Raw genomic sequence first — 26,490 nt, 5'->3', positions numbered from 1 at the left:
TACAGTCCTTCATACTATGAGGGGGCCAGTGTGGGAGTGAAATACAAAATATATGGACATAATGCCATAAATCTAGGTATATTTGAGAGGCAAATTGTTTTTCATGAAATTAAACAAGTTCTTTGAAATGTAATAAAATTACAATATAGCCTGTAACCCCAACAATACTTAATCATAGTACTTAACTAAATCAATGTGAACTATGAGTCTGTTTTTGGCTGACAAGAAAGTCTATGTCAGTTTCCATGTTTGTCCTGGCCAGTCGTAATAGGTTACGTAGGTATGCATCAGTGAGTCTGGATCTGGTCAGAGATTTGATGGGTTTTAATCTGGAAAAGGTCTACTCACAGATGTAGGTGATTCTAAAGTGGTTGTCATTTTCAGTACATGTTTTTTTTAGATAAGGGTAAGTCTCAGATAGGAGAGAAGAATGAAAATGAATTAGGCTGCTTGAATTGAATGTGTGGTTCAGACTGTCACAGTTTTGCAATTCTGCCAGATCCAGCTGGTAAATGGGATCAACAATCTCAATGCCTGTGGCAAAAGGGTTTGAAACAATCAAATCACTTTTGCATGTACATCAAGCTCTCAAACTTGTTTGTGGAATTCAATTCGCAACATTTCCAAGGCTTCTACACAATTGTCGGGAATGCAACTGATGGTTTTTCAGCTGATCATGTAGAATATTGGGAAGATGGCAGAAGTTTTCTTCTCTACCGTGTTTAAGAAGGAGGCTCAGCTTTACTTTAAATGCTTTTACATGTAAATGCATGTCATGGAGGAGGTTCCCCTTCCCTTGAAGCTGCAAAGTGAGACAATATAGTTGCTCTGTCATAGGTGATAAAAAAGCACCAAGTCTGGGACACCGTCAGTTGTCAGAGTGGTGAAATTAGATCAGTTGAGTCCCAAATTATCAACAGTTTGGTTGACTTTTTCGTAGATGTCCTCTCCAATTGCCATGTGGTAGATGCTCTGCAGTGCAGTGAGCTGTTCTGTAGTTTTGAGTTGTTCATTAATTCCTCGAATGAAAATCAAAATCTGTTCCATATCACAAATATCATTGCTTTCATCAAGTGTCAGCAAAAAATAACACGTCTTTGGATTTTCTTTGCAAATGCATAAGCAAATTGTCACCCATTTCTTTCACCCTATGTGTAATTGTTGGTGCGGAAAGACTTACCGCACTGAGTAAGTCTACCTTCTCTGGACAAATCTTATTAGCAAGAGAAACCAGACAATCTTTCACAAACTCTCAGTGAACAGTTTACCACTGGTAGCTATTAGCTTGGCTACATTAAAACTGGCACGAACTGACAAAATATTTATCTGTTTTTGTTTTAAAAATGTTTTCTGCTGAATTGTCAAAACATTTCTTAATTTTGAGACTTTTTCTAACCTCACGTGCCCTGTCAGACAATAGTGTTTTTATTTATGTTGAGATTCATAGTGCCAACGCAAGTTATTTTCTTTAAAGACAGCCATAGGTTCTTGACATATGAGGCAAATGGTTATGTCCTTGTACCGAACAAAAAAAAAATAGTCATTGGTCCACTCTTGATTGAATATCCTGCACTCAAAATCGATTTTTCTTTTCTTTGACATGGTTTAATGCAGCTAGTTTGGGATTCACTTAATAAGTTGGGGTAAAATGCTCACAGGAGGTTATATGGGTATTTTTTTAATGTTTCTATGGTGGCTCCAGGTGACAAAATTGCATTTACTTTGATTTACATAGGCTTATGTTTGGGAATTTAATGTTCAGCTGACTGGACCACAAACATTGCAGTTATTGATGAAAGGGCTGTTAAAGTGACAGTCTAGTGCTGCATTCAGCCCATTGGCCATAGTTTTTCTGCTCCTCTAATGCCAAATGGCTTTGTTTTCTGTTAGCTTGAGTTTTCTTATATTCCTAAAAAATTTTTATTTAGTATATTATTGATTTCTAAATTCCTTAATGGGAAAGCACCCAAAAAATAGTTTTAATCTACAATACTACTGTTAATTTAAATGTTTTTGTGTTGTTAAATATGCACAATTCATTTGACTTTCCACTTTTTGTTACTGACTTTTATCTTAGTATCTGTGAAATTAAGCAGTTTGGATGTGCAACTACTACAATAAGGTAATATGTCTGTCATTTTTTACAACAGGTAGTTAAACTAGCTGAGAGTACAGTGAAATTCGCTCTTGCTTGTGCTAATAGATATTTGCAACATGTCACAAAGCTCTGGTGATTTATATTATTTTTGAGCAATTCCACATTTATTCTGAAATCCCTGCCTAAGGCTCAGTGTGCAAAAGCTTTGACCAGGCAATAAATGGACAATGTATATGGAGAATGGATTTCATGCAAACAGAGTCACTTATGCTTTTGAAAGGACAGAAAACAAGAGGGATCTTCCAGAAAAACTCATGGAAAGAAAGGATGTATAAGGATATGTAAGGACTGCCTCCAACCAGGGCATAGCTGGACGGTGTCAATGGAGTGGTAGGCAACAAGGTGTTACATATCTGAAGTAGCTGAGTGAAATTGTTGCAACCAGCACTGAAAGGAAGTTCAAGTGAATTTCAAATGAATTTTAAAGAAACATTTAAGGAGTCAAATGTATTAATAGAGAACATGATGGTTAAAAGATATGCTGCAGACATTCAATTATTTAACTGGTCTGAATTTTCTGAACAGATTGTGTCAATGGCCTAATTGTTCTTTTCATGTGTGTAAGTGTACCAAATTAGATGAATTTATAGTAATATTGATCTAAGGCTAAATTAAAACACATCTGGAAAGTTAATTATATGATTTGGTATTAGGAATTTTACTTTGTTCTGCATGGTTAATTCTGTTCATTTTCATGAAGTTTACTGAAGATAGATAGATAGATAGATAGATAGATAGATAGATAGATAGATAGATAGATAGATAGATAGATAGATAGATAGATAGATAGATAGATAGAGTGCACCCAGAAAGTATTCACTGCGCATCACTTTTTCCACCTTTTGTTATGTTACAGTCTTATTCCAAAATGGATTAAATTCATTTTTTTCCTCAGAATTGTACACACAACACCCCATAATGACAACGTGAAAAAAGTTTACTTGAGGTTTTTGCAAATTTATTAAAAATAAAAAAACTGAGAAATCCCATGTACCTAAGTATTCACAGCCTTTGCTCAATACTTTGTTGATGCACCTTTGTCAGCAATTACAGCCTCAAGTCTTTTTGAATATGATGCCACAAGCTTGGCACACCTATCCTTGGCCAGTTTCGCCCATTCCTCTTTGCAGCACCTCTCAAGCTCCATCAGGTTGGATGGGAAGTGTTGGTGCACAGCCATTTTAAGATCTCTCCAGAGATGTTCAATTGGATTCAAGTCTGGGCTCTGGCTGGGCCACTCAAGGACATTGACAGAGTTGTCCTGAAGCCACTCCTTTGATATCTTGGCTGTGTGCTTAGGGTCGTTGTCCTGCTGAAAGATGAACCGTCGCCCCCAGTCTGAGGTCAAGAGCGCTCTGGAGCAGGTTTTCATCCAGGATGTCTCTGTACATTGATGCAGTCATCTTTCCCTTTATCCTGACTAGTCTCCCAGTTCCTGCCGCTGAAAAAACATTCCCACAGCATGATGCTGCCACCACCATGCTTCACTGTAGGGATGGTATTGGCCTGGTGATGAGCAGTGCCTGTTTTCCTCCAAACATGACGCCTGGCATTCACACCAAAGAGTTCAATCTTTGTCTCATCAGACCAGAGAATTTTCTTTCTCATGGTCTGAGAGTCCTTCAGGTGCCTTTTGGCAAACTCCAGGTGGGCTGCCGTGTGCCTTTTACTAAGGAGTGGTTTCCGTCTGGCCACTCTACCATACAGGCCTGATTGGTGGATTGCTGCAAAGATGGTTGTCCTTCTGGAAGGTTCTCACCTCTCCACAGAGGACCTCTGGAGCTCTGACAGAGTGACCATCGGGTTCTTGGTCACCTCCCTGACTAAGGCCCTTCTCCCCCGATCGCTTAATTTAGATGGCCGGCCAGCTCTAGGAAGAGTCCTGGTGGTTTCGAACTTCTTCCACTTACGGATGATGGAGGCCACTGTGCTCATTGGGACCTTCAGAGCAGCAGAAATTTTTCTGTAACCTTCCCCAGATTTGTGCCTCGAGACAATCCTGTCTTGGAGGTCTACAGACAATTCCTTTGACTTCATGCTTGGTTTGTGCTCTGACATGAACTGTCAACTGTGGGACCTTATATACACAGGTGTGTGCCTTTCCAAATCATGTCCAATCAACTGAATTTACCACAGGTGGACTCCAATTAAGCTGCAGAAACATCTCAAGGATGATCATGGGAAACAGGATGCACCTGAGCTCAATTTCGAGCTTCATGGCAAAGGCTGTGAATACTTATGTACACGTGCTTTCTCAATTTTTTTATTTTTAATAAATTTGCAAATAATCTCAAGTAAACTTTTTTCACGTTGTCATTATGGGGTGTTGTGTGTAGAATTCTGAGGAAAAAAATGAATTTAATCCATTTTGGAATAAGGCTGTAACATAGAAAAATGTGGAAAAAGTGATGCGCTGAGTACTTTCCGGATGCACTGTAGAGAGATAGATACTTTATTAATCCCAAGGGGAAATTCACATACTCCAGCAGCAGCATAATGATACAAAAAACAATATTAAATTAAAGAGTAATAAAAATGCAGGTAAAAACAGACAATAACTTTGAATAATGTTAAAGTTTACCCCCCGGGTGGAATTGAAGAGATGCATAGTTTGGGGGAGGAACGATCTCCTCAGTCTGTCAGTGTAGCAGGACAGTGACAGCAGTCTGTCACTGAAGCTGCTCCTCTGTCTGGAGATGATACTGTTTAGTGGATGCAGTGGATTTTCCATAATTGATAGGAGCCTGCTGAGCGCCCGTCACTCCGCCACAGATGTCAAACTGTCCAGCTCCATGCCTACAATAGAGCCTGCCTTCCTCACCAGTTTGTCCAGGCATGAGGCGTCCTTCTTCTTTATACTGCCTCCCCAGCACACCACCGCGTAGAAGAGGGCGCTCGCCACAACCGTCTGATAGAACGTCTGCAGCATCTTATTGCAGATGTTGAAGGACGGCAGTTTATTTATTTAAAGTTTAGTTTATCCTATTAGTGTTAATACATGTAATAAATGGGTGCTTTGAAAACAAACAAAATGTTTATGTTACTAATAAGACTGGAAAAGAAAACTTTACATGTGAACCATCTTAACTTTCTAATAGGCTACAGTGTGTGGGAACATTTAGAAAAAGGAACGTTTGATGCTATGCTATCAGCCATGCTGCATTCTGTGACTTAATGATTACAATTTATAGCAGACGTAAGAGTTCTTAAAAATGTAACTTAACTAGGAATGAATGCACAAAATGATCTAGACAAGTTTTTGTAGCTTCTTGTGCCCTTGAGATTATGAGAATTTAGCAATCACACAAGTATTAGCATAACAGTGTTGGAATATGTCTATAAAAATAACAATCTAGTAGCTAACACAGTTGTGACAGAGCCTCAATTAGGTATTTTATAAACAATTAAAAGTATCTCACCTGCACCTCAAAAGTGAAGTATTTTTTTAAATTTTTTATAATCATTACTAAAAATGGAAGCTTAATTCCCAAACCTTTCTTCGGATCAGTAGGACAAGTGATGTAGGTGGTACTGTGAAGAGAAAATTTAGTAAAAAATCTGATTAATGAATAGAAACAACATAAGAATATTATTATTATATACTGTATTTAGTCTTAATCCAAGGTGACTTAGAAGATACTTATTATATTACAGATTTGTACACCAATATGTTTTAAAATTAGAGTTTAGTCAGAATGAAGGAACATCTCAGCACCCACGCACAGAGTTAGAGGTGGGAAATGACCTAGCAACTTATGGTGTAATTTCCAGTGCCTCAAAGGAACAGCCAATAATACAAAACTGCAAAGATCAAACACTGTGGAATTATTAATAACACAGCATTTTCAAACCTTCTTAATCGAATTGAGAGTCAGTGAGCCAGAGCCAATTGCAATAGAACTGGACACAAGGCAAGAATCAGCCCTGAAATGGCTCCTTTCTAGTGGGCTCACTTATGCACACACCCCCAATTACACTGGGCAAGTTTGGAATTGTGAATTAACATAATCTGCTCATTTTGGGTAATATAGGAGGAAAAACCATGGGATAAAAACATAGTATCTACATGAAAATTCCTTCAGATGTAGGGAGAAGATGCAAATTCCACATGAATAACTTCCAAGCATAGGATTCAAATGCATGGTGCTAAACCTGCAAAGTACCAACTCCAGTCTCTGTTCTAGTATGTTCAATATTTAGAGAAAAAAATGTAAAATTCATCCATCCATTTTCCTAACCTGTTTATGCAAGGCAGGGTTTCAAAGCAGCATCTTCTTTTTTTAAGCAATTAGATTCAACAATAACCTCATTCATTTGGAACTCAAAACACCCACGTATCCGAAGAGCAACCCTACAAAGACCTCAGGCAGAAGGTGGCATGGCTTTACCTAATTTTCAGTTTTATTACTGGGCAGCAAACATACAAGCCATAAAAACCTGGACACAAATAAATGAACATACACAGGCCTGGTCCGCAATAGAAATAAAATCCTGTAGTACTTCTTTATACTCCCTGCTCTGCTCTCCAATAAATGCAAGTTATCGCAAATATACTAATAACCCAATTGTGCTTTACTCACTTAGAATATGGAACCAAATTAGAAAGCATTTTAAGATGGAAAATCTTTTATCAGTGGCACCTCTGCAAGAAAACCACCTCTTTCAACCCTCGCAAACATATCCAGTTTTTAATACCTGGAAAAGTTTTGGGATTAAAATGCTCAGAGATCTTTATATAGACAACATATTTGCATCTTTTGAACAATTACGTTCAAAATTCAACCTCCCAGCTACACATTTCTTTCACTATCTTCAAATTAGAATTTTTGTTAAACAGAAATTGCCCAATTTTCCCCACCTCGCACCCTCCACAATGATGAAAAAAATACTGCTCAATGCCGAGGAATTAAACACCATTTCCGCATTATATAAAATCTTATTAGAGTCCCTAACTTTCAAAGAACCGAAAGGACATTGGGAAGAAGATCTCTTAATCAATATATCAGAAAAGGAGTGGAAGGTAGCAAAGCAGAGAATTCACTCGAGCTCCATATGCGCAAAGCATAGAATTATTCAACTAAAAATTATGTATCGAGCTCATCTGTCTCACTTAAAACTGTCCAAAATGTTTCCAGGGCAAGATCCAACCTGTGAACGCTGCAACCAAGCTCCTGTCTCACTGGGTCACATGTTCTGGGTCTGCACCAAATTAACATCATTTTGGACAAAAATTTTTAAGTGCCTTTCAGACAGCCTTGGGGTCACAATCCCTCCTAACCCACTAACAGCTGTGTTTGGTGTTCTTCCAGACGGACTTGAAGTGGAAAAGGACAAGCAAACTGTGATTGCATTCACTACACTTTTGGCACGCAGACTTATTCTGTTAAATTGGAAGAATCCTAACTCTTCTCTGATAGGTCAGTGGGAAACCGATGTTTTATATTATTTGAAATTGGAAAAAATCAAATTCTCAGTTAGAGGATCTGTACAAAATTTTTTCAAAACCTGGCAGGATCTGATCAATATTATTTTAGAATAAGAGAACAATTACCGCATTTAATTCCCTTCTCCATCTCTTATTTACATATATATTTATTTCTCCCTTTCCTTTGCTTATTGTTGTCTTATTAAAAAGCCATAAGCAATTCTCCTTTAGCTAAGCTCTCCTTCTCAGGGGTGGGGTTTGATTTGTCTTTAATTTGTTTGGTTATAAATTGATCTATTTGTATGGAATGATTACAATAAAAAATGAATAAAATATAATAAAAAAAAAGCAGCATCTCAAAAATGGAAAAATTAAAAATGTATTTTCAATGATCTGAGAAATTAAATAAAGAAAAAAACAGAAAAATGAAAGTAAAACTACATAATACTAAAGATATCAAAAGCAAAAGGATCTAAGGCAGCTGATGTATTCCCAGGTAGTCAATGAATTGATTACCATGACTAATGTTACCAAGACAAAAATTGCTGCACCCATGAACAAAAAACATGGTGTCTTTGGAGAATTTTAAAAATAAATACATTTCTCAGGGTCAAGCTAGTTAAAAATAAACCTCTAAATCAGATTACTTGGGTTAAAACTCTTATGTTTAGCCTCATAGAATTCTTCAAAAGCCCCCTGAGAAAGCATACAAATTTATAAAGTACACCAATCACACAACACACTTCTTGCTTACCTTTTCTTCTTTCTGGTTCTGACCACTGGCTTCAAATTTTTGAGTTAACAAAATCTTAATTCTATTTAATGGTAATGGTAGAAATACTTCTTACTTTATATAATCACTATGCAAAATACTGTCTCAAGGTGCTCTAGAAGCACAGAACAATAGCACACCTGGAGTAGTTGCACAGTGAGTCAAAGGCAAAAAAAACCAAAAACAGTAACTTTATTATTTAAAGTCCAATGTCTTAACCACTAGACTACACCACATATACACATTATAAATAAATTACCATGTATTGTAGGTGCAAATTTTTGAAACTGTATCTAGTTTTTTCTTTCCACCTCTTATTTAGTAATAACTTCTCTGCCTACTTTAAAATCTTTAACATTCAGACATATTAGTTGTGTTGTGTCATCTGAGTTATGAAATATTTCAATGACAACTTATCATTACAATCAATGATGATATTCTGAAGTCCTTTAGATGTCAGATTATCAGGGTTGTCTTTCTGAAAGCCATCGAATGTATTTACAGTTTGCATTTCAAGTTAAGCTTTTCAAACCGACTATGTGGTTTATAAAAAAAACAGAACATGGGCTTTGTACCACTATTGCAATTCACTTTTCACACTGTATACTGGATGTACACTATAGCAAAATTACATGAACATACAAGCAGTCTAGCAAAATTACATGAACATACAAGCAGTCTACTAAGAATTGTTTGCCGACTTCTAGAATAGTATAGAATTGCAATGCTTGTTGTAGGACTCAAGTGAGGAAGTATTTCACTATTCACTAGTTCATTTACAATTTCTGAACTGTTAGCAGTAATCTAAGCAAAAACAAGGTTTCCTTCAGATCATTTAAGTATAGTAAGGATTTTAATGTTTCATTTTCAGTATGTTCAAACATTGCAATATAAAGAATGTTATACTCATGAATGATGCAAGTAGAACCAAAATTTACTTCTCTGGTAAAAATAGCTTGAATTATTTTATCCATAACTAAATCAGTTTCACATTTTCGGCAAAAGAAATCTCAGCACTATAAAAGTTTGGAATAGTACAGATAACCAGGGGTCAAGTTTTAAAATGTGCATATGGTACAAGTTTAGGATTTATTGTTATTTTTCTCATTTTTAATTATTTTTCACATTTTATGTTAAGTTTATTGTATTTGACATATAATGATGTACTTTAACTTAAAGTGTCCTAATATTCCTTGTCCCCCAGCTATATATTTTGCCAGAGAACAGGCCATAGCAGTGTTATGAATGAAGTATTGTGGAGTTTGTATTATGTTTTATTGGCTTGGAGGTTTCTGTTTTTGATTATTTTCTGCAGTGTTTTTTGGATTTTGTTTGCTGGACTTGGAATTTTTACAGGTAATTGTTCACTTCAGGATTGCTTTTGGTTTTTTTTTTGCCCTTCAGACCACCGGACACTCTAAATACATCATTCACAATTCTCAAATTTATTTTGGCTAGAAAATATTATATTACTTTTATGTCTTTTTGACCATTTTTTAAACTTGGTTTTGTTATTTCTGGAGTTGGAAGTGGTAATCATCCTGTACATTTTGCCAGCATGGAGGAGGGAGAACAGTAACTGAGCAGGTGCTGTACCACAGTACTATGCAGAAGATCAATTTTATTGTCCACCTATAGAAGCTGATGGACAGAGATGAAGCGATTCAGGCTTTCCTCATAAACCAGAAGAATTACCATACAAGCATTGATAATCATTCTTGATAATATGAATATTGTGTCCAATTTAGGTCATCTATGATGGTGATTCTAAGAAATGTAATGCTGATGATATTCTCAACAACATTATCTACAATGCAGATAGCATTATAGTCTGTCTGTATCATTGTTATAAGCACAGACAGATTCATGAGAGAACAAAAGTAAAATTATACCAAGACCAGAAAATTATATAGTTAAGAATGAGAAGAGGCAAAATTCTGCAAATACCCAAGAGTCCAAAAAACCTAGATAATCAATCAAGAATGATCATTAAAACCACCAAAAAGATACAAAACCAGACATTGTACTGCTGTCTTTGCTTAATTACCTCACACACTGTATTACTAAGTGTTGTCATCAGTATTCATTGTTATTTTTTTTGTACATCTTCCTGAACTTATACTTTTACTCATGGAAGAACAGAGGAAAAAAAAAGGAAGAAAACAAAACTCAAGTGAATGTAAACTTCAGGTATTACTGACTGAGGTGGGGAATCACAAAAACATTCTTTTTGCTGGTCTGTCTGTGGGAGTCACATAAAAAAGACAAAAAACATGAATGGGAGCAGCTGAGTGGAGAGAGCAACAGCATTGCATCATCATGTAATGGCAAGGCCACCACCAGTACACAGTGTGAATTGATGCAAGCTCTAAGTCCAGAACTGCAAGATATGAAGGACATTCTTATTAAACTTAAAAAAAATCATTTGGCCAAAAAATGTCAATAGTTTCTTTACATTCAACATACAGACTTCTTTGAATTGCCATTGTGTTGATATCCATGCAGTACAGGTTTTTGCCTTAGGTTGTGCAATACAGCACTAAGCCATTACAAAACACCAAGTCTTTTTGGGGCTGTACAGCAGTGTGTTGACTGATGAGTTCAAACACTGCCATCTACCTTTAAATGAACCAATAGTCCATTATAATTCTTGTTATTTGCGGAGCGACTTTCATCACAGAGTCTCTTTCAGTATACCTCCTCTCTTGTGGTGTACCCACTATCACTTGAAAGAAAGATTATACAAGCAATCATTCTTGTTATTTGCGGAGTGACTTTCATCATAGAGTCTCTTTCAGTATACCTCCTCTCTTGTGGTGTACCCACTATCACTTGAAAGAAAGATTATACAAGCAATCTGTAATGTACTAAACTTAATTGCAATCCTACTTCCCAAGAAGCCATGTGTCACACAGAGCGTGATCCTAAAGTTCCCACACTACTAGTTAATATAGTAAAGGAATGGTGGGTTGAGACCCGCAATGTTGGTAAGATACATTTGAGCATAAATTATTAGTTATATATCAATTGAATGAACATACTTTTTGCTTGCATAAGCTCATTCATTCAGTGACAGTGCCTTATTGCTACACGTGTGCAGTTAATTATGCCGTTTACATTAGGAAAATCAATCACGTCAAACTGCCTTTTGATCTCGGCTTGCTCACCCTGACAGTAAGAATATTGTATGCATCTGGGTGGCATCTTAAATATACTATTCCATACAGATGGCATGAGACAGATCAGATTGACTACAAAATTGCTGAACAGTCAGCCAGTTCACACTGGAAAATGACCATCACAAATATCAGTTATTAAAATCTGTAACAGGAATCACATGATTTCTGCATGATGGTCTCTGTAATGTAGGGTCCAATTCAGCACACAACTCTAAAAGGATGGCTCCAAGAAGTTTAAATTGGCTCATAAGCAAGTGATTATCATGAGCAAAAAAATCATTAAGATCCTGAAAAGTTGCTGTAGCAGCCTGTCATTGGTGATATCCTTCAAAAGAGGTATCTCTGCACTTGCCAGTTATGCTGTACAACACACAGCAAACCCATATTATAGACAAAACAGGCTATATACTAAAAGCAATTGACATTAAGCATATGCATTAGGCATTTTTACCAATACTAAAGACGGCTATATTGAGAGAGCATGTCAATTACCTGTGATATAATTAGTTTAAGAACATCGGAATATGACTGATGTCTTACTGAAATGTGGAATAAGATTCAAAGCTAAGAGGCCTGTAGATGTGCACCACAATCTTATATAGTGTAGTATATAGGAAAAGAAAATAATTTTAACTTGGTTAATTATCCAGTTTTATTTCTGCAACGCCAATAATTAATTAAACAATTTGGTAACGCTCTCACCTTATTTTCATTACTTTTCTTTGTAGGAAAGGTTTTATATCAAGGTAACTGAATCATACTCATTTTAATAAACAGAATAATATACAATTAAACACAAGGACTATAGAAATATGGTAACTGCATATACAGTATATTGGCATTGAAGACATGACTCAAGATAGATGAGACAGACAAACATATGGCACAGAAGAGAATGGGTGTTTATGTGCTATTTGGAGTTATAATTTATCCAGGTACCGATAAATAATTTTACAATAACAAGTTTTTAAAGGAAGGTGTCCGATGTTGTCTGGGGTTGTTGCTGCTGTTACTACAGACTCAAGTTAAGGACTAGACTGTTCTTGTGTTGGAGGACACTTAGTTTTGCTGCATGGCCCTTTGTTCATGGTGTGCTGTGTTTTTCTCACCTCACTATTAGACTGTTTGCTCTGTCCTCTGTAACTTTGTAGGGATAAACATTACTCTTCCTGGAACAAGAGTGTATGCTCTGAAGCTCCCTTCTTGAAGTAATGGCTGCTTTTCAGTCTTCTCAGACCAGGCTCAGTTACTGGCTCAGAGATAGGCTTGGAAAAGTGGATCTTAGAGTTAGTTCAGTGCATCCACCTCCAAGAAAGTGTGCATTGTCAGCTTTTTGCTATCCACAGAGAAGAGGATTATCAACTTCAGTTTCCTAAACAGAGAGTAGCTCATTATCTTTTGGTTTCAGAGAGAGAGAGAGAGACATAGAGACTGATTTTTTAACAATCTCAAAAATGAGATCTGCAAGGAAAAAATTAAGCAAGACTTGTATAGATGGTCTACCCTTCATCTTACTTTAGCTGTAAGAATTAACATTGTCAAGATGAATATCCATCCTAATCTTTTCTATTTCAAAACATTTCCATATACACCAAAAAATATTTTTTTAAGAAGTTAGATTCAATCATAACCTAATTTATTTGAAATTCAAAACATTCATGTATCAAAAAGGCGACCACACAGGCCTAAGGCAGAAGGTGGCATGGCTCTACATAATTTTTAATTTTATTACTGGGCAGCAAATATACAAGCTCTATAAACCTGGACACTAACACAAACAGATGAACATACACAGTACTTCTTTATATTCCTTGCTTTGTACCCCAATAAGTACAATTTATCACCAATATACTAACAACCCAATTGTGCTTCACTCACTCAGAATATGTAACCAATGTAGGACGAACTTCAAGATAGAGAAGCTTTTATCTGTGGCATCTCTGCATGATAACCACATTTTTCCACCTTCTCAAATGTACACAGTTTTTAATGTCTGGAAAACATTTGGGATTACATCACTTAGTGACCTGTACATAGACAATGTCTTCCCATCCTACGAACAATTACACTCCAAATTTAACTTTACAGCAACACATTTCTTTCACTACCTCCAAATCAGAAACTTTGTTAAACAAAACCTGCCCAGTCTTCCTCACCTCCCACCAACCTCTATTCCAGAAAAAATATTCATCAGTCTTGAGGACTCAGGCAGCATTTCTGTAATACATAAAAACTTTTTACAGTCTCTCCCTTTCAAAGATCCCAGACTTTAGATGGAAAAGGATCTCTTGCTCAACATTTCAGAAAAGGAGTAGAAGGCAGCAATGCATAGAAGCATATGTGACGATGCTGGTCCCCTACAGACTCCCTCTTCCCACATCGGAGTCTGCAGAACTAACACTGTTGATAGTTATGACCGAGATGAGCTGACAAATGAGGACAATTCACTGATGATGCCAGAGGATGGTGGAAAAAGTGCTCAAGTGCTTTTATTAAAAGAAAAGTCAAAACACAAGTAAAACCAACAAAAGTGTCAATTGTGCATTTTTTCCAAAAGTACATAAATAAATCCACAAAAATCATTGTGAAAGTGAGGATAAAAAAAATAATCAATAAATAAACCCATTAAAATCCGAGGTTAAAATCCAGACTAACCCCACCTGATCTCAGCCCACCTCCTTCTTTCTCCCTGGCTCACCCACTGCTCACGTAGCTGGCGGAGACTCAGTAGCCATGAGCTCCTTTCGGCTGACCTCTGTCTTGGCTGCCTCCAGGCATGACGACCAGGCCGTCAGAGGTCGGCTCTCCTCCCTTCTTCCTTCACGCTCACGTGGTCGCACCTTGGAAGCCTAGGGAGGGCACCTGCCTTGCTCGCCACACTCCACCCAAATGTTCAGTGGGGCGAACTAGCTCCTAGAGCGCCACAGCTAACGCTCCTTCACGGGGCCCCAGATGCACTGCTTCCTCCTTTCTGGTGGCCAGAATGTACTTCCCAAGCCTGCCTTTCATGTCCTTTAACCTCCTTCACTTTCGATCCTTTTTTCTCTCGTCTTTGATTTCTCCATCTTTGATTTCCTTGTACTGACCCGTATATATACACTCACATCTCCGTGGGCGCAGCGCCTTAATCACATGCCGCAGGAAGCCAATGAAGCAATTGAGAACAATGGTGTGACTTGCCCAACTACCTCATTAACTCCCTGTGGTCATGCAATTGCGCCCACGGAGAGTGACATGGCTTTATGGATTTAAAACTGGCCCTTTTTTTTTTTTGAAGCCGCAGTCCCGCTATACCACACATACGATTATTCAACTTTAAATTATATATTGAGCGCATCTGTGTCATTTAAAATTGCCTAAAATGTTTCCAGGGCAAGAGCCAACCTGCAAATGTTGCAATCAAGTCCCAGCCTCATTGGGCTATATGTTTTGGATGTGCACCAAATTAACATCATTCTGGACCAAAATCTTTAAATGCCTCTCAGACAGCCTTGGAGTCACAATCCCTCCTAATCCACTAACAGCTGTGTTTGGTGTACTACCAGATGGGCTTAAAGTGGAGAAGGACAAACAAACTGTAATTGCCTTTACTACAATACTGGCACGTAGACTTATCTTGCTCAACTGGAAGAATTCTAAACCACCTTTTTAAAGTCAGTGGGTAACTGATGTTATATACTATTTGAAATTGGAAAAAATCTAATTCTCACTTAGAGGATCTATAAAAAACTTTTTCAAAACCTGGCATTGGATCTAATCAATAACATTTTAGAATAAGCATTTAAATAGAGGAAGTGGGTTATCTTTCCTTTTTTAATTCTATTTACTTATTTATTTTTCCTACTATTAAACTTTTACTCTGTTGGTGTAGCTCTCTTTGTCATGGGTGGGGGTTGATTTGTTTCGAACCTAGTTTTGTTAAACTTGACTTGCTTGTACGGAATGTTATTTTTTATAAATTACAGATCTGCTCTTTGAACAGGCCTTGTGTGTCCCTGAAAGCCCAGAAGAATGGGCAAAGCCCACTTTGTCCTACAACAAAAGTAAGGTGCAAAACCCATGTGACATATTTGAAAATGAAAAATAATAGATAATAACAATCAGAAGGCAAACCTCTTGCCTGGAAGCTTTATCTTCATTGCTGAAGATAGGCCTATTATGGCAGCATCATCAACAAATTCAACGATTGAGTTAGAATTGGGCATTACTATATTGTCTCAGGTGAATAAGAAGCACAGTAGAGGACTTAACACATTATTCTGTGGTGGTCTTGTGTTGAGGATCCATTAGGAGAAGATAATGATTTCAGTCTGTACATGTCTTAGTATGGCAATTAGAAAGTCCAAAATCCAGTTCTGCTGGGCCTCCTATTTTACTTTTTGTTCACAAGTTCAATCCACTATTAAATATGCCACCATCCATTGCAGACCTGTTGATCACAAATAATGATTAGAAAGATTAAAGGGAAGAATTTTGCCTTCTAATACAGTAGTGCCAGGACAATGTCAGAGAAATCAAGGATATAGTCATAGATAAAGAAACTGGGAACAGTAGGGAGATCAAACTCCCATCTATATTAGAATGGATGCTGTAGAAAGGATCACAAAAAACTACAGAGAGAGCTAAAGATGGCATAGGATATTACTGGAACACAGCTCCCTTCTGTTTAGGACTTACAGAAAGGAAAATTGTATTATTAAAGGCCTCAGTAATTTAAGTCAAGTCAGTTTTCTGTTTTTGCCTCTACATAGTTCTTTTAAAAATGTCTAATGTTGCATGTAATGCATTATGCTGTATTAATTATTTGTTGTCTATATTGTACTACTGTCATTATTATGTGGAGGACATGAAGTAAGAATTTGAAAGTACTTCACACATAGCAGTAAACTTGAAACTATTATACATTCTCCTTCTCTGCCACAATAATATTTTATAATAATTTTAGATATAAAAAAAATGATAACATGTTGGATCGATGCAGGTTCACCTATCACAGCTATTCATTAATTTATTACTGGCTTATTGATAACTAGCAAAATACCTGTGCTTCGCAGCAGAGAAGTAGTTTGTGAAAGAAGTTATAAAAAAGGAAACATTTTAAAAATAACGTAACATGATTGTCAATGTAATTGTCATAGTCTTATACTAATATTGAGAATGAATTTGATGATTGTAAAGAGTTTAATTTATGATTTTAAATGTTGTGTATGAGAAATGCACATTTTTAGGATGTATGGATCTTTTTGTAAACGACGTTTGCAGTTCTGCCCTCAGGCTGTAAAATGACCAAGCTATCAGATGAGCTTACTCTTGAGCATGCAACGTACAGTTGGCCATGTGAGAAGCAATCTTGTGTCAAGCCAATGCCAAACTTTTTTAGAGTCTGGCCCTGTGACTTATTTATTGTCATAGTGAAGCAGACCCTCACTGGAAATTGGAGGCGTTTGAATTGGAATGGGAGGTCAGAGGGTATGAGAGGGATGCAAGGACTAAATACAGTCTCCCCGAGCCAGTTCCAGTGAAGACAGTTGCCTCAATGAGGTTGTTGTGCAGAGATTTGATCTGAAGCCTGGTGCCGTTACAAAGTTTTGGTGGTTGTAAGTTTCGTAGTAACATAATTGGTGCACTGACCTTCAAAAGTAGACTATGCGGAGGATTAAGAGCGTGAAGAAACTCTACCGGATAGTGCACCTTATCCTCTAGTTCTACAACAGAGTCGACAGGCTTATATGTTTTTGTTTCAGAAGTTGGTGAAGTAAAATGGTGTTTATATGTGAAGTCATGTAATTTTTTGGTGTTAGAACAGACTTCTCCCTCAACCATGAGATGTCCTTTTCATGCAGATTTCGTAGGTTGGGGTAAACATTTTCAATAATGGTTTGTAAGGTATTCACCAGGAGACAGAGATTGTTAGGAACATTGATTTTACAGTTCTGTTCAATTAAATTGCCATCACCTATTTTGATGAGGAGAGCAGCGAACTCTCCGGCTTTTTGTTGCAGTTCAAGTAAACCCTCATATTTATTCTTAAGGTAAGAATGTTGGTCCTAGGCCGTAGGTATGAAGATTTCAGACGTGCTGGCAGGCGCAATCTCGGGGCATGGAAAGCACTAGGTAAGGGTCGGTGAAATTGTGATTGATGGTGATCACCGGAATAGACATGTTATTCGGGGTAAACTTGCACCCATTGAGAAAGAATGTACGAAGGAAGTAGAGAAGCAGTGGAGCAGAGAATGAAAAGCAGAAGTCAGCACCAGGAAGACGTACGTGAGGAAGTAAGGAAACCCAACTGTCAGCCTTGAAGCTGTGGAGTAAACGAAAAGGCAGGAGTCACCAGCAGGAAGACGTGAAGCAAGGCCAACAATAACAGGCTTGAAGTGGTGGAGTAAATGAAAAGGCAGGAGTCACCAGCAGGAAGACATGAAGCAAGGCAAACAATAACAGGCTTGAAGTGGTGGAGTAAAGAAGAAGGGAGCAGTGAGCACGAAGAACAGCTGAAGAAAGTAAGGAAGTGAGTGAAGAGGCACATGAGCACAGGATGTCGTTAATGTATATAGGCAGGGAGCCAACCACGTGGTAGGTGCGCGGACAGCGGCTGTGTGGAAAAAGGAAGGGGGACCAGAGGCGGCCGTTGTGCGTCTCTGCCGTGAAATAAATCCTCTGTTAACGGAAATAAGGAATGAAACAACCAAAAGGAGAGGTCAGTTCCGAAAGTTCCTTACGGCATAATGGTGAGAACCACCAAAAAGAAGATGTTATTTTTGAAAGTTCGTTACGGGGCACGGCGCAAAATGAAACATACTTAACATTTGTAATTACAACCATTTTCAAACAAGACCACGGTCATCTAACATCTCAGTCGTGTGAATGCTTTTGGCAGACACACTTCCTGTGCTCTCAGCTCATATAAATTTTATCAGGACAATAATTTTATACGTTCTAGATGACATGTCAATGACTAAGTGAAGAAGAAAGAGCAGCATGTCGAAAAAAGACCCAAAAGTGATGGAGAGAAAGGAATGCAAAAAAAGAATAATAATAATCCATGTGCAAATTCTGAAAATAAGGAAAGTAATAATAAGCCTGGACCACATGGAATTGAAAACCTTGCAGGTCCAACTGGGGTCAGAAATAAAAGACAAAAGAGTAAAGACAAAGTAGAACTTCATAAAGACGTTCAAAAACGTTGGCGCAAAATACATGCAGAGCAGGCTAGAGATAGGAAAAGCAGTGGAATTCGAAAGGCTAAAAAAAAATGTTGGGTCGATACACATGCAGAGTAAGTTACAGATTATGCAAGTAGTAAAATTTGAAAGTATCAAGAAACTGATAGTAAAGATCGCATTAGCACTAACAAACAGAAATTATTACTAGGTGAAATAACAGAACAGCAAAAAGAGATTGAATATATGGACATAGGTGATATGTTAGAAGAAGAATGCAGATATTGTAAGGCTTTAAAGTTTAAGTGGGTGACTTGTAGATCGTCTAATTCGTGTTGCCATCAGAGAAAAGTAGTGTTTCTTCACAATGAAGAGGCGTATCTGCGAGAATTAAAAGATTTGTTGTTTGGTGAAAGTGAAATCAACAAACACTATAGGCAAAATATCTGAATCTACAATAATCTGTTTGTGTTCGCATCATTAAATGCTCAAAATGTAAGTTTACACAATACGCTATAAGAATCTGTGGTCCCACAACAATTAAAGCTATGACAAGGTTAATTTAGAAGAAACCACAATTCGGTCAGGTGTATATTTATGATCACGGAGAAGTGATGCAACATAGAATCGAAAGAGTTAAACAATCGGACGTATTAGAAATTCTACAGCCAATAATGGATTCAAATCCATATGTCAAAAAGTATTGCACTTTACACAAATTTATCTCCAAAACATGAATAAAGAAATTTTATTGGATTTCTATATGAATCCGAAAGATCACAGTCGAATTTATAATTAAGCAACATGTAACAAATTGTTAGCAATAATAGTTTTGAAAGATGGAGATATCAAAGACAGAGTTGATATTCGTGTACAGTATATCCAAAAGCAAAGCACGATTCAAAAGGAGATCCTGATATGCCATTCGTATTAAAACGTTTACAGTTTCCTGTGAGAATAGCTTTTGCTATGACAATTAACAAATCACAGGGACAAACATTCGAAAAAGTCGGTTTATGTATTAGAGAGAAAGAAATGATATTCACTCACGGGCAGTTAAATGTTACATTGTCACAATGCAAGTCCAAACACAGAATCAAAATTCAATGTGATCTTCAAGAAAAGTTAATTCCAAATATTGTTTTTACTGAAATGCATTTTAGATATCTCAGATTGAATTACAGATATCTAAAAATGCATCCATTTTAAGATATCTAAAAAGCATTTTATGATATCTCAAATAGATTTCAAGATATCTTGAAATGATGTGCTGTACAGTTTGAAATATCTGAAATGCATTTTAAGATAACTTAAATGCAATTCGAGATATCTCGATATAGGTTCCTGTGCATTTTGAGATATCTCAAATACATTTTGAGATATCTCAAAATCACTTCCTGTAAAATTTCCTATTCTTTCAATGGGATATCTTGAAATGCACAAAATGTTATTTTAAGATATCTGAAAATCTATTTGAGATATCTTAAAATGTGCAGGAAGTTATGCTGAGATATCTGAAAATGCATTTCAGATATCTCAAAATGAATTTGAGAAATGAGTGGAAAGTTATTTTAGGATATCTCGAAATATAATTAAGATATCTCAAAAAGCATTTACTGTAAATAAAATAAATCTAAAATACATTTTTAGATATCTAAACTTAATTTCTTGATATCTTAAAATGGGTCTCTGTTCCATTTCTAATAATGTATTTCAAGATATCTCAAATTGTATTTCAAGATATCTAAAATGCATTTTAAGATATCTTTAAAAGGACACACAATTATTTCAAGATATCTCAATAGCATTTTCAGATATCAACAATACAATTTAAGATATCTGAAATACATTTCCAGATATCTCAAAACAGCTTCCTGTCCATTTTCAGATATCTCAAATACATTTACAGATATCTCAACATCACTTCCTGCTCATTTCAAGATATCTCAAATACATTTTAAGATATCTTATAATCAACAAGAAGTTCCATTGAAATAATAGGTGGTTTTACAGGAAATGATTTTGAGATATTTTGAAATGCATTTAAGATATCTTAAAATGCACGAAAGGTCAATTTAAGATATCTGAAAATTCATTTGAGATATCTTGAAATGCAGACACAATTATTTTGAGATATTTGAAAATGTGTTTGAGATATCTTGAAATGCATTTGAGATATCTCAAAATGTATTGCAGATATCTTAAAATGTGAAGGAAATTATTTTAAGATATCTCAAAGTGAGTTTCAGATATCTTAAAAAGTAAATTACATTTTAAGATATCTGAAATTCATTTTGAGATATCTCTAAATGTTAATTTGGCTTGCCATACATATGTAACAATGCAAATAAAATGAAAATAACAATCTCTTTAAATTGTATATCCGGTTAACCAAACCCGGGGGTTGGCGAGCGATGCGAGCAGGGGGCGGAGCCCCCTAGTATTATATTATATTATTTCCCCTCGTAATTGAAATATATAACATTTCCAGAATAAACAGCACATTTTGAATAAGATGGATGAACTTTTACATCTCATGGCGAGTCACAATGAGTTCAGTTGCTCTGGCATTTTGTGTACTACAGCTTAAACCTCTTAAATCAGATGCTGTTTTAATGCTGGATGTAAAAAACGCAAGTACACTTCAATTAAAACTGAAATGCATTTTTCAAACATTGAAATACTGACTAAATGTGTCCACATTACTGCCTAGGGAGATAAGGTACATCATCATGATTAATGTTTGTTAACCGAGAAAGAGAAACGCTTCGCTATTTGTTAAGGAGCAATGAGCATGGGAAAGGTGCTATACAAATATAATGTATTATTTTTATTTTACCAACAATCTAATGAATGAATCATTCTGACCACAGAATGCTGACGAGTCAATCAGGGTAACGTCTGAACGAACAAACTTCTATTAGCTTGTTATGTTTGTGGACACAACAAGCTGAGCCTGCTCTACCCAGCTTACAATGTATTTAAAACTAGAACTGCTGATTAATCGGCATTAACGTGTGCAATTAACGCGGTAAAGATTTCTGCAATTAAATATTTTAATTGAAACCCTAAATGTGTTAATTTAATCCGGTCAATTTGACCACGTTTTACATTTAATGAAACAGCGCCAAGTGGATCCAAGTTTATTAATATTGCTTGATTGTTGTTTTTTGCCAATTAGCCTTCATCCACATACACTGCTAGAGTTTCTCGTCCCGTATTGGAACATAAAATATAGCATCCCCAAAAGGAGGAGTTTCATTTTTGTGACATGGTAACAGTGTAGATGGAGTGAGATTTCTGAGATCAGCGACATTATTGGCGTTGTGCTGTATTCATATTTTTGATGATAAAAAAGTTACTTAGCAGAACGTCCAGAACAAGACAGTACACACAGTAATGTCTGCTAATTCAAGTTCTCCCATGAAGCGTTAAGAGGCTGACCGAGACAGAATGTCAGTGGGCCAGCCCTCCCTGGCCTTGGTGGAGCTTTTCCGGTGGCTCATGGAGGGGATGGGCTATCTGACCTGAAACAGCATATGAACAATTAAAGAGCAGATGACACAGAGTGGAATTATTTGATTCCTTATACCTCCCTCACACTTACCCCAACACAGACATGCATGGTATGTGTTGTTGTTGTTTAGTTACTTGTAAGTTACCTACTGTAGCCTACATAGCTTATATTATGCTGGAAGCTAGCAATAAACCTTGCAAATTGATCATGCTAATATTTACATCCATTTCGGCTAAAGGTTAAGATACTTATTTTTAAATTCATAAACTGTACATTCTATGACAAAGTACAATTTAAAACATCTAAAATAAGCAACACTTCCAGATAAATATTTAGAAGTTTTTTCAGTATAATCCTTTGTTATTTAAATGCCTAATCTACACACAATTTCAATCTATTGAATGACTCCTCCTCTACAGGTAATACCTGACAGGTGGACCTGTGAGTATTACGCAGTTAAGCACAACTTGATCTATAGCAATGCACAAAAGCCAAACCATAATTTGATGTTTCTGTATTTGTTACTGTTTTGGTATGTTGTCTTGCAGCATAGCAGTCTAATATTAGTTTACCCGAATATTACAGCACCCTCAGCCTCCCTCCCCACCCCGGCCCACGGTTGTGAGTTAGGCGGGTGTTGTTTCTGTTACAAAAAATAAACTGAAATAATTCGATATGCATATAGCAAGTGATTATTAAAACTGTTTTTTAATTAAAAATTAATCACAGTTATTTCTGCATTACAGCAAAATATGCTTGAAGGAAGTATGACAAACTGTGATTAATATGCAATTAATTTTAATTATACATTTTAACTAGGGGGCTCCGCCCCCTGCTCGCTTCGCTCGCCAACCCCTGGTGTTGGGAATGACAAAGAGCGTGATGTATGAATGAGATATAGAATAGTGTGACGGTGTAGATGATGCAAATAGAAAGCACCCAATAAAGTGTGTGGCACAGTGTAAAGGTTTATTTGAAAATTTCTTTGTACACGCCGTTTAAGTGTAAAAGGTAATTCCAGCTCAGAACTTGTAAGGTCATTTAAGATGGTTATTGTTGTGATCAGAGTCAAGTTTGTCAGAGCCTAGAAAGAGTTGTGTCTTTCCAGGAAGTAATGGAATGACTTGGGTATTTATGTTTTCCACATTAATATTTTTTGGACATAATATAGTGCGTTGTGTTAAAAGGGGCATTTGGTCTAATGAGATTGCTGTTCCAAATCTCTCTGTAACTAAGTCGTCGCAGATAAAGGCTTGAGGAATTGTAATAATATGTGGGTGAAGTCCATCTGTATTGGTGAGTGTACCATCTCTCAGTTGTAATAAGCAATTGTTATGATCTGGTTCTGGACATCGTATCTTTTTTACTAACTGTATCTTTTGAAAGCAATGCCAATTGTCTGCGTATTTTAAGGTGCACTGAACAATAGCTGAGTGAATGGCATCTGGAAGAATAGCTAATCACTGTCTAAAATCTCCTCCTCATAAAAGTACCTTTCCTCCAAATCGAATATTATTATTCATAAACGTTTGTTCATGCCATTGAACATTCATCAATAAACAACATTTTTTCAAGACGGATGTCACGTGCAGTGCCACCGTTAATGTTCATAGTGGATTCCGATTTGTAGGATCTAATGTAGTTGATAAAGATTCCACTTTCAGGTACATCGTCAGTTATAAGCTTCTGTAGATATTCAGTATATGAATGTAAAGAAGGCAGTCTAATTTGACCCTTTTGACAACAACGTGTAAATGTATAACTTGTATTGCCAGTTGTTTCTTCAGGGAAGTGAACTAAATGACAATGATTGCAAATGACATTCATTAATCCGAATGAATTTTCCTGGTGTATGTTTTCCTTGTGCCGTTTGAGAGGCGCGTTGTTGCATGTGTAGTATTTGGGACGTGTTGTTTTGGAGCTGTAATCGATTTGCCTGTGCTGTGTGAGAAGCCCGTTGTAGCCTTCGCTGCCATTAACGTATGTCTGAGACGGGAGGTGTTTCGTTTTGAATCCGTGCCTGTTGCGATGCAGCACTTTGATTGATAGTTTGCGTCATGTGGATCTAGGATGTAGATTTGTGCATATTAAATGAACTATTGTAGGATCTAATGCAGTTCATAAAGTTTTTACTTTTAGGTACATCGTTAGTTAGAAGCTTTAGTTGAGCTTTGCGTATTTGGAGTCGAGTCATTTTTTTCTTTTAGAAATATGGATAAGTAATAAGGAGTATTGCACTCACTGTTAATATGGAGCCTTTTCTGCGGTTGAACGGTTAATAGTGCCTTATTGTAATGAGATCCACCTATGCTGCATAGCCGTCTATTTTGTTGTTTCTTTCGTGTTCGTGTGTTTGTTCCTGTTATCCTTTCCTTTTCGTTTTGTACTGCGTATTTTAAGGTGCACTGAATAGCTGAGTGCATGGCATCTGGAAGAATAGCTAATCACTGTCTAAAATCTCCTCCTCATAAAAGTACCTTTCCTTCAAATCGAATATTATTATTCATAAACGTTTGTAGAAGTTTATGAATGGTGTTGAGTAAGTGACTTCATGCCATTGAACATTCATCAATAAACAACATTTTTTCAAGACGGATGTCACATGCAGTGCCACCGTTAATGTTCATAGTGGGTACCGATTTGTAGGATCTAATGTAGTTGATAAAGATTTCACTTTCAGGTACATCGTCAGTTATAAGCCTCTGTAGATATTCAGTATATGAATGTAAAGAAGGCAGTCTAATTTGACCCTTTTGACAACAACGTGTAAATGTATAACTTGTATTGCCAGTTGTTTCTTCAGGGAAGTGAACTGAATGACAATGATTGCAAATGACATTCATTAATCCGAATGAATTTTACTGGTGTATGTTTTTCTTGTGCCGTTTGAGAGGCGCGTTGTTGCATGTGTAGTATTTGGGACGTGTTGTTTTGGAGCTGTAATCGATTTGCCTGTGCTGTGTGAGAAGCCCGTTGTAGCCTTCGCTGCCATTAACGTATGTCTGAGACGGGAGGTGTTTCGTTTTGAATCCGTGCCTGTTGCGATGCAGCACTTTGATTGATAGTTTGCGTCATGTGGATCTAGGATGTAGATTTGTGCATATTAAATGAACTATTGTAGGATCTAATGCAGTTCATAAAGTTTTTACTTTTAGGTACATCGTTAGTTAGAAGCTTTAGTTGAGCTTTGCGTATTTGGAGTCGAGTCATTTTTTCTTTTAGAAATATGGATAAGTAATAAGGAGTATTGCACTCACTGTTAATATGGAGCCTTTTCTGCGGTTGAACGGTTAATAGTGCCTTATTGTAATGAGATCCACCTATGCTGCATAGCCGTCTATTTTGTTGTTTCTTTCGTGTTCGTGTGTTTGTTCCTGTTATCCTTTCCTTTTCGTTTTGTACTGCGTATTTTAAGGTGCACTGAATAGCTGAGTGCATGGCATCTGGAAGAATAGCTAATCACTGTCTAAAATCTCCTCCTCATAAAAGTACCTTTCCTTCAAATCGAATATTATTATTCATAAACGTTTGTAGAAGTTTATGAATGGTGTTGAGTAAGTGACTTCATGCCATTGAACATTCATCAATAAACAACATTTTTTCAAGACGGATGTCACGTGCAGTGCCACCGTTAATGTTCATAGTGGGTACCGATTTGTAGGATCTAATGTAGTTGATAAAGATTTCACTTTCAGGTACATCGTCAGTTATAAGCCTCTGTAGATATTCAGTATATGAATGTAAAGAAGGCAGTCTAATTTGACCCTTTTGACAACAACGTGTAAATGTATAACTTGTATTGCCAGTTGTTTCTTCAGGGAAGTGAACTGAATGACAATGATTGCAAATGACATTCATTAATCCGAATGAATTTTACTGGTGTATGTTTTTCTTGTGCCGTTTGAGAGGCGCGTTGTTGCATGTGTAGTATTTGGGACGTGTTGTTTTGGAGCTGTAATCGATTTGCCTGTGCTGTGTGAGAAGCCCGTTGTAGCCTTCGCTGCCATTAACGTATGTCTGAGACGGGAGGTGTTTCGTTTTGAATCCGTGCCTGTTGCGATGCAGCACTTTGATTGATAGTTTGCGTCATGTGGATCTAGGATGTAGATTTGTGCATATTTGCGTTGTTGATTTGTTTCAGGGTGCACTGTTCCAATGCGATGCAGTATTTGTGGACATATGCGAAAGTAGTATGTGCCATTGCCTTTTGGCGGCCTGATATTTACTCCGGTATATGCAAAAGCAAATGAACCATTGTAGGATCTAATGCACTTCA

General features: G+C 36.7%; 1 protein-coding gene across 1 annotated transcript in view; it reads right to left on the bottom strand.

Annotated features, from left to right (window-relative positions):
* The window catches only part of LOC114657213 (cilia- and flagella-associated protein 20-like), an 85,905-nt gene that overhangs the window by 54,773 nt on the left and 4,642 nt on the right, over positions 1–26,490 (bottom strand). Inside the window, exon 2 of the mRNA XM_028808951.2 lies at positions 5,578–5,689. Within this exon, the coding sequence (XP_028664784.1) occupies positions 5,578–5,689 (112 nt within the window). The remainder of the gene's footprint in view (positions 1–5,577; positions 5,690–26,490) is intronic.

This window comes from Erpetoichthys calabaricus, chromosome 9, assembly GCF_900747795.2.
Source record: "Erpetoichthys calabaricus chromosome 9, fErpCal1.3, whole genome shotgun sequence".
NCBI classification, from domain to species: Eukaryota; Metazoa; Chordata; class Cladistia; order Polypteriformes; family Polypteridae; genus Erpetoichthys; species Erpetoichthys calabaricus.
Note: the sequence above shows the minus strand (reverse complement) of the source record. Positions and strands in the feature narration are given on the sequence as shown.